At 36.6% G+C, this 9,575-nt stretch overlaps 1 protein-coding gene across 14 annotated transcripts in view; it reads right to left on the bottom strand.

The window, feature by feature from the left end:
* Positions 1-999: 999 nt before the first annotated feature.
* RNF111 (ring finger protein 111) overlaps positions 1,000-9,575 on the bottom strand; it is a 114,751-nt gene continuing 106,175 nt past the window's right edge. For 11 of the 14 annotated variants that reach the window (XM_053928495.1, XM_024567470.3, XM_053928493.1 and 8 more), the window contains 4 exons: positions 8,298-8,390; positions 5,516-5,611; positions 4,277-4,404; positions 1,000-2,636 (listed from right to left, as the gene is read on the bottom strand). In XM_053928495.1, the coding sequence (XP_053784470.1) occupies positions 2,519-2,636; positions 4,277-4,404; positions 5,516-5,611; positions 8,298-8,390 (435 nt within the window). In that variant the 3' untranslated portion in view covers positions 1,000-2,518. The remainder of the gene's footprint in view (positions 2,637-4,276; positions 4,405-5,515; positions 5,612-8,297; positions 8,391-9,575) is intronic. The other 3 variants (XM_024567472.3, XM_024567474.3, XM_045201416.2) reach the window with 1 other exon arrangement.

Here is a 9,575-nt window from a genome sequence, read left to right as displayed (position 1 = left end):
CAATTTTTAAAATAGAGCTAGTTGTCTGTCAGTGTTATGGTTAAAATGATGTGGTGTGCTAGCAGCTCAAATAAAGTCACCAGAATAAGAAAATGTTTCAAATACGTTTATCACTTGCATATTAACAATAAAAATAGGATTTGCTGACAAAATTCTATAGTTTAGAATTTTACTTTTAAAATATTTGGATAGCTATCACTGAAATTTTCCTTTTGACATGAGATGCAGCAGGCTATGTAAAAGATCAAGAGAAAGTTCAAAAATTTAAAATATTCTTCCTTACTTGGTTCATTACTAATAACATTTTCCTGTAACTAACTGCAGTAGCTTAATAAGCTCCTGCATGAACAATTCAGGATTATGCCACAAATATCAGCACCAAATAAATTTTAAAGTAATAAGGTTTTAATAAAAAATCAGTAGCAATTATTAAGCAGGTCAGCAGGTAAGTTCATGCATTGAAATGTGATGTAATCTGGAAAAATAGAAATCTCTCTGCACTTCTCCCGTTGTGGGGAATGTTAGAGAGCTCCGTCATACAGAATTCTCCCCAGTTTACACTCCTCAGTCCCTTGGTACAAGCCCTGGGTTTCCAGCAGCAAAGCCCCACATCCTCCATAGGTAACCTGAAATCAGGCCACTTGCCCTTTCCCCCAGTAAAATGACAGATGTGAGTCACTCTCTCCCTCTCTGGTCCCCCCACCCCTGCCCTCCACTTTTCTACAACTGCAGCTTAATCAAGTGTTCTTTTTAAAAGCGTTATTTTATATTCACATTTCTTGACCACAGTTCATCTTCCAACTCTACCCATACCATGCTGGAGCATGTCTGATATTCACAATTTCTACAGTGTAACATTTAATCCAAAAGGCAAATAGCCGGGAGTGAATGAATACAAACACCAAATTATGCAAATGCCATCTTCAGGGAGGGTACTATTTTTGAATGCTAAGATGTTTAATGTAAACTGTTTTATCAAAACTAATTATGAAACACAAAGACAATAGAAATATAAGTTATTTATTAATCAATCCACTTACAAAGCAGGTGGCTTAATGCAAGCTCATTGACATCTTCACATATGATCCATGGGAACATGTCTTCCACATACAGACAGTGATGTTACTGACTGATGCATTTGCAATCTGGGACATAGTAAGCATATTTAAACAAATAAAATTAGGCTATCCTGTATATGAAAGTATCTTGATAATATGCATCCTGAAGTGGATTAAAACTTTCTCCAAAGGAGAAATGTTAGTATGTTAACTTAACTTTATATTCTATATTATGCAGTAAATCTTAACTATAGAAATTAAAAATTTTAAATCAGTGATCGACTCTTGGTAATGTACGAAGTGGGAGTCTAGAAACCAGCGCGACAGTAGGTTGACAGTATAATTTGTGCCTCACAGTATCTGCAGATTTACTGTTTTCAAGTTTAAAGAGAAATAAAACAAGAGACATGTAGATTCAGCTAACTTTATTTATCTTTAAACTAATAAAATCCCTAAAAGTAATCCTGGGACCTTTAGTATGAATGCGTAGATACCTGCCAATGACTGCGATTCTAAATCCTGACTGAGTGTGTCTGCAAAATCAACGCAAGCAGATACCTTTACTATCCGTGCTTAGCAGAAGACTGAACAAAATACTACATGTCTTCTTCAATTTCCCCCAAATTTTGTTAAATCTGCAAGTATGTACAATCCAGCTATTGAAATTAATATTTAGTGTTCATCAGAGCTGTTTCACAGCAGCAAAAATTGGATCAGGGAAATAAAGTTCTAAACGAAGTAGGAAAGAGATAAATACAATCCGAACAGCAGTCTAAATGTGTAACATCAGTATCAACTCTGCATTGTGCTGAAGGAAGAGGATACACCAAGAAAACTTCTCCTGATCACTGGTGGTGTGAATACCACCTGCATCTGACTGACTATGGTTTGTAGTCTGTCCCCGGTATTAAGGGTGGTATTTAACTCAGAACTCCATATTGTAAATATACAGCAGCCTTTTTTGTCCTAATTAAGGAATGTCTTAATACACAATATTATCATTTTCTAGAGGATCTTTATACATCAAACTAAAGTACATGATTGATTAAATTAAAGGTTAGTAATGGATAAAAAATTCATAATTCTTAAAACCTGGTATTATGTAAAAAAAAAACAAAAAACCCACAAAATTCTACATACTAAAGCAGCTAATCTTGCCTGCAAGTTTAGGGTCACAAGCCCATAATATGTGCAAAGAAATGCAATACAAGGAACCATGCAAAAATACAGTAAAATGATACAGGGAAAAATGTCAAATCTAGAAAAAAAAAGCTTTTATAAATACATCAAAATCAACTGTATACATAAACTGTAGGTCTAGCATTAGTTGTACCATGTAGCAGAGCCAGCACTCCAAGTTCAAGGCTTCCGAGTCTGCGCAGGTAAGTCATGCCGTCTTTGGTTGACTGCAGTACCGGGAGGACGGGAAGGAGGGAGGGCGGGAGTTCTGAAACATGGTGTCAACTTTCACTTGGCAGCTGGGCCTCAATGTCCACTCTGCATATGGGGCACTTCTTATTGGTGATCAACCACTGGTCAACACACACTTGGTGGAAAAGGTGCATACAGGGAAGGCGCCTACCACAGGCAAACAAAACAGGAAAGCACAATTAGTTTTATGACAACTGCATGTGGCATTTATTTTTAAAAATGATACATGTAATCGTAGTGTTTTGAAGTTACTAGACATCTTCCTCTTCTGTTAAAAAAAACCTCTCTAATAAAAGTTATACCTATATTAAACTGACATTCTGAGCAATACAATATACAAATGCCCAACCTAATTAAATGCCACAGGTATGGAACCAAATCATATAAAATCTTAAGAATTTGGGGAACAATTACACTGGCAATTAATTTTAGTTTTGTTTCTTACACATGAGCTGCCAGTGCACTGGAGTGGCAGCGTGTTCCCTGTTACGTAATCATTCCATGACATTATAAAACCATTACATTAGTGAAGTGCTTTAATAATATTTAATTCTCTCTCGAAAACATTAGAAGTCGTATTATAAGTATATAGCAGACATGTCATACTAATTAAGGAATGTCTTAATATGCAATATTATTTTCTATATAGAGGATCTTTATACATTAAACTTAAGTACATGACTGATTAAAGGTTAATAACATTGTTACATTGTTTACAACATAATAGTATTTTCATGGATTGTTACATTTACTTAATATTGTGCTACTCTTTTAAAAGTATGTTAAAAGGAGATGTTTACTTTAGTACATTACAGAAAGTTATCAATTAGAAATTGAGAAATGAAGAAAACTTTCAGGAAATCCAGAGTAATATTAAATCTACAAGTAACAGTGGGATGAAAGTTATTTACTCAATTATCCATTTCTACTTCTACCCACTGTTAAGAGCTGTCATACACTTTCAGACTTCCTAACTTTTGTAAAACTGGCAACGAAAAAGTTCTTGTAATTATTCCTTAAACAGTACTGTCAATAATGTAAAAACAATTATCTTCCATATTTATAAATCTTTGCTGAAAAAACACTGTTTAAGAAACTTACATGTGGTATGATAGACAACTGCCTATATATATTTTCTCTCTCAGCCAACTGAAGAAAAATGATAAAGTTACCACGTGGTTCTGTTACATGTTATAAAACCTGTTTCCCATGGGATTTATATTACATTAGAAAAAACATACTAGGAACAAAGCAGTTACTTAAAACATTGTAATAAGAAAATGCCTAAAATTAATATTGGGTTAACATCATACCATTTCCTAAATCACAAGGTTGCAAGAAGAAAGTAGTCCTACAGGTTTTGAGGAAATTTTAGGACAAAATTCATTTATAAAGATTCTGTAAAATAAATTGTTTACAGCTAATGTGGATCCCTCCCACCCTATTTAAGCTTTGGAGAATACATTAATATAACTTCTTGGCCTCAAAAGCCTCTCAAATTCTCCTTTCTGCAAGACTTGTAAAAGAAAATTTGACTGCAGAATTTCCATGGCCAATCTTGGAATGGCCCCAAAAAGGGCAGAGTATTTATTTCCCATCCCTTTGTTGGTAACACAGAGACTTTAATCTTTTTATTCTTTCATTCACTGTAAGAAGGATATTCTAGAGGTCAGAGACTGGTAACAGGGTATGCCAGAGGTAATCTTTATTTGGTTTCTAGTCTACTTTTAAATAAAACCTCTTGTACAGTTTTGACAATGGAGTTTAGATAATGAGCATCTAGTTACCTCACATCTTCACCTTCCTCTAAAATAGATAAACAGATAGTACACTTTTCCTCTGTGTCTTCCTCAGTACCTTCTTCCCCATCTTGTTTGCAGTGCAGTTTCCTCTGTGAGAACCAATCAGTTGTTACCTTATTAGTAGAGATGACATTATTGAACAACTGAGTAAAGTCTGTGTGTATTTGAAAAACAAAATAAAACAAAACCACACATGCACCCACAACTTATTTCCCAGGTACAACTGTCATGAATTAATGGATGAATTAAGGGGCTATCATCAACTAAGTGTTCTTTTAAGACCCTTAAATAATCAGCATCAAAAACAAAGTTGAAGGTAACAAATCATTAGTTTGAAGTCTATTATTTTTAATCCACAATAAGGATGATACACATTACAAACTCCATTTCTTTCCTATCATGGGCATAGCTAAAGAAACTTTATTTTACTAGTAAATGTCTCAAAAACCACCCAAACGGGAGCTCCAGTGGCACAATCTAAGGTTAGTACGCAGTACATATACAAAAACCACCCAAATTAATGCTAATTAATTTAGTAGTATTTAAGTAGCATTTAGCTTAGACAGTTGAAAGGACTTAAATTTAGCAGTAATCCCTCATTAATACTCTCAGAAAACAGGTGAAAAATACAAAGAACAATACATTTTATTATTCTCTATAGAACACAGAACATTGTTTGTTGAAAGAAACTTATTTAACATGTCTACTTCATCAGTTCTAGATATAATACTACATAAGAAACGGGGGGCAGAATACAAGAAGTGTACATCAACTGAATGTCCATCAAAGTTAAGTGGCCAGTGAGAGTATGGCACTGCCACGTGACGAATTCTGTGTGTGCTCTTAAAGAAAGCACACGGGTAACCTGTCAGTGGAGAGACAGAATGAAAATAAAATGTGCCAAACTCTACGCGCATCATCCCCTTCGTGATATTCGTGAAAGTGGAAGGAAAAATGCACATTACTGTAAATGCATAAAAACATTTGAGGATTACCTAAGAAATCCTTAACCATGATTTTTCTTCTGAGAAGGAAGACTGGGGTCAGTTGGCAGGGTAAGAAACTTCAGAGTATGTATTTTTATATTTTGAATTTTTTAAACTATATTCATATACTGTTCTAATAATAAGTAATGTAGTTGCTATGCTGCACAAACTAAAAGGTCCATATTAAATTTTATGCATTTTAATAATAATGTAGACATTTCACAAAATAAATTCTTACCTTTTTATATTTATGTGGATATGTACATCTTTCGATTGTTCCCTGGGATGCTCCACGGTTGACATTTCCTAATCTTTCTTCCAAATGAATCAGTTCCTGAAGGTGAAGAGTAACTAGTATTAAAAGCCAAGAAGATTATTCCCGGACAGCACTGTCAATATTGCAAAAGAAACCAAGTTCCGCATTTATAAACCTGCAATGTAAATACGGTGCTTAGAAAGCCGTTGACACTAAGGCACGTGATTGTATATAATTCTTTTCTCAGCCAATTAGAAGTGACATGAGAAAGTTACTCTTACAGACCAGGGCGAACCACCCACACACAGCACTACGTGGTCGGTACATACGTGGGCAGAAGAAGAAATCATTACAGCACAACGGGGGAAACAAATCAAATAACAGTTCCAAGTCCCACTGACTCCAACTGACAAACTGACATGGAGACACAAAATAAAACTCATATTTTATTTAAATCATATTCAAATGACCTGTTCTTCCTGAAAATTCAAGAAGGTATTTAGCTACAAATGAAATTACTTTTCTCCAGCAATATTTTTCTAAAAGTTGAGCTTAGTCAAAAGCATTAAGGTTGCCTCCCCCCACATTTAATAGGATGGTTCTTTATTTGATATTTATATTGATTTAATAAATTTCTACTTTTTAAATTTTTTAAATTGTTGTTCAAGTAGTTTTCTGCCTTTCCCCCCCACCCTAGCCCTCCCTGCCTTCCTCCCCTGTTTCCACCCCCCGTTTGTTATTGTCCATGTGTCCTTTATAATTGTTCCTGTAAACCCTTCACCCTTTCCCCCCCAATACCCTCTCCCCTCTGATCACTGTCAGCCTGTTCTCAATTGCAATGTCTGTGGCTACACTTTGCTTGCTTGTTCGTTTTGTTGATTAGGTTTCTGTTAATGGTGAGACCACATGGTATTTGTCTTTCATCTCCTGGCTTATTTCACTGAGCATAATGCTCTCCAGTTCCATCCATGCTGTCACAAAAGGGTGGGAGCTCCTTCTTTCTTTCTGCTGTGTAGAATTCCATTGTGTAAATGTACCATAGTTTTTTGATCCATTAATTTACTGATGGGCACTAGGTTGCTTCCAGCACTTGGCAATTTATTGTAAATTGTGCTATGAACATGGGAGTGCATAGGTTCTTTTGAATTGGTGTTTCAGGGTTCTTAGGACATAATGCCAGCAGTGGAATTGCTGGGTCAAAAGGCAGATCCATTTTTAGTTTTCTGAGGAAATTCCATACTGTTTTCCATAGCGGTTGCACCATCTGCAATCCCACCAACAGTGCACTAGGGTTCCCTTTTCTCCACAACCTCTCCAACACTTGTTGTTTGTTGATATGTTTATGATGCTTTTTGACCGGTGTGAAGTGATATCTTATTGTGGTTTTAATTTGCATCTCTCTGATGGCTAGTGATGCTGAGCATCTTTTCGTATGTCCTTGGACCCTCTGTATGTCCTCCTTGGAGAAGTGTCTGTTCAAGTCTTTTGCCCATTTTTTAATTGGGTTGCTTGTCTTCTTAGAGTGAAGTTGTGGGAGTTCTTTATATATTTTGGAGATCAAACCCTTATCTGAGGTATCATTGGCAAATATGTTTTCCCATATGGTTGGTTTTCTTTCCATTTTAATGCTGTTTTCTTTAGCCATGCAGAAGCTTTTTATTTTCATGAGATCCCATTTCTTTATTCTTTCCTTTGTGTCCCTTGCTCTAGGGGACATATCAGTGAAAACACTGCTGCATGGAATATCTGAGATTTTCCTATGTTCTCCTCTAGGACTTTAATGGTGTCACAACTTATATTTAAGTCTTTTATCCACCTTGAATTTATTTTTGTATCTGATGTAAGTTGATGTTTGAGTTTCATTTTTTTGCATGTAGATGTCCAGCTCTCCCAATACCATTTGTTGAAGAGGCTATCTGTGCTCCATTTTATGCTGCTTCCCCCTTTGTCAAATATGAATTGACCATAGAGACTTGGGTTTATTTCTGGGTTTTCTATTCTGTTCCATTGGTCCATGTGTCTGTTCTTATGCCAGTACCAGGCTGTTTTGATTACATACATTTCTTTATATTAAATTATTTCCATTTACTCTTCTCAAAATCCTTGGGTAATTTTTTAAAAATATTTTTTCCTTTTTTTTAAAGATTTTATTTGTTTATTTTCAAAAAAGGGGGAAAGGAGAAAGAGAAACATTGATGTGTGATTGACCGGTTGCCTCTTGCACACCCCCAACTGGGGACCTGGCCCACAACACAAGCATGTGCCCTGACTGGGTAACGAACCCAAAAACTTTTGGTTCACAGGTCAGTGCTCAATCCACTCAGCCACACCAGCCAAGGGCCCTTGGGTAACTTTTGACACTAAGATTAACATTGCTGCTCTGGCTGGTGTGACTCAGTGGACTGAGTGCCAGTCTGTGAACCAAAATGTCACCGGTTAAATTCCCAGTCAGGGCATATGCCTAGGCTGCAGGCCAGGTCCCCATGGAAAGCGCACAAGAGGCAACCGCACATTGCTGTTTATCTCCCTCTCTTTCTCTCTCTGTGACAAAATAAATAAATAAAATCTTAAAAAAAAAATTAATATTGCTTATATAATTTCTATAATAGCCCCTAAAAGCAGTATCAAAAATTCAGACATTTTACTGCCTTCTGATCCCCAGTTGCTGCAGAATCCCTATATAACTGTGAGTATTAATAACACATACATTCTCTTTCTACATAAAGATACTGTGGTGAATATCTTCATCAGTTTTATTACATACCTCAAAATTGCCCCTGAAAGGACCTCTGAACGATGTTCCATCCAATCCTGATGAAATGTAACGGATATGAGGGTAGCCTGCCATGTCAGGAACCTATTTTAGCAGAAGAAATAAGTTAAACCAATTAAGCACAGGCTCAAGTTCTACTGTTAGTACTGAATAATTCAGACAATTTTCTCTATTCAGCTCCTCACAAAACTCAACCTCAGTAAGTCTATATAACTCCAACTAAGCATTCTATAATAGGGCTAGGTTCCTCGCACTTGTTTTATTTTGCACAAAGAATCCTAAGTACAAAATAGCCAATTAAGACTGATAGTAGCCTAAACATATTAAGAGCAAAATTTTCTTTTTTATTTTTTGAGATTTTGTTTATTTATTTTTAGAGAGATGTGTAAGTGAAGGAAAAAGAGAGGGAGAGAAACATCGATAGGTCTCACACCCCCAACAGGGACCTGGCCTACAACCCACACATGTGCCCTGACGGGGAATCGAACCACTGACGTTTTTACTTTGTGGGACGATGCCCATCCCACTGCGCCACGCCGGTCAGGGCAAGAGTAAAATTTTCCTAAGACCTTGGCAATCTCAGAGAGCTTTATCAAACAGTATTAAGCAACAGAAATGGACAAAATTTTCCAACAAAACTTAACTTCAAGATGAAAGTTTCATTTCCCATCCTCTAGTTCCCTAAATAGCCAAAAGTAGCCCTACTCCATTTTCCATTTGGGTCTGTTCGAGAAAGGTTTAACAGTGTTTTCTAATTTTTTGTTAGGTGGGGTCAATCCTCATCATTCACAGATCCCTCACTGGTGGACTCGCCCACGTGAGGAGACGCACTTCCGACTCCAGCGCCAGCACTTGCGCTCTCACGGTCATCTGCGGGCAGGCCCAAGGCAGCAAAAACTGGGGGACGCCCCACACGTGTGTCCCCAGCTCTTATACTATCAACAAGTGTCTTTTCCGTGATCTGTTTAGTATCATGTTGTTCACATTCTTGTGCTTTTCACTGGTGATTTTATTGTTTAAAATGGGCCCAAGCATACTGCTTACGTGGTGACTATTGCTCTTAAGTGCAAGAAGGCTGTGAAGTGCCTGGCTGATAAATGTAGACAAGCTTCATTTAGGCATGAGTTACGGTGTTGTTGGCTGTGAGTTCAATGTTAATGAATCAGTAACATATATCAAATAGAGTATCTTTAAACAGAAATATACATTACAACAAGGTTATGCACTGATATGTTTTGTGACCAGATGCTTGCTACAGCCTAACGCTGT

This window comes from Desmodus rotundus, chromosome 7, assembly GCF_022682495.2.
Source record: "Desmodus rotundus isolate HL8 chromosome 7, HLdesRot8A.1, whole genome shotgun sequence".
NCBI classification, from domain to species: domain Eukaryota; kingdom Metazoa; phylum Chordata; class Mammalia; order Chiroptera; family Phyllostomidae; genus Desmodus; species Desmodus rotundus.
The sequence above is the reverse complement of the archived record's forward strand: the minus strand, read 5'-3'. Positions and strand labels throughout refer to the sequence as shown.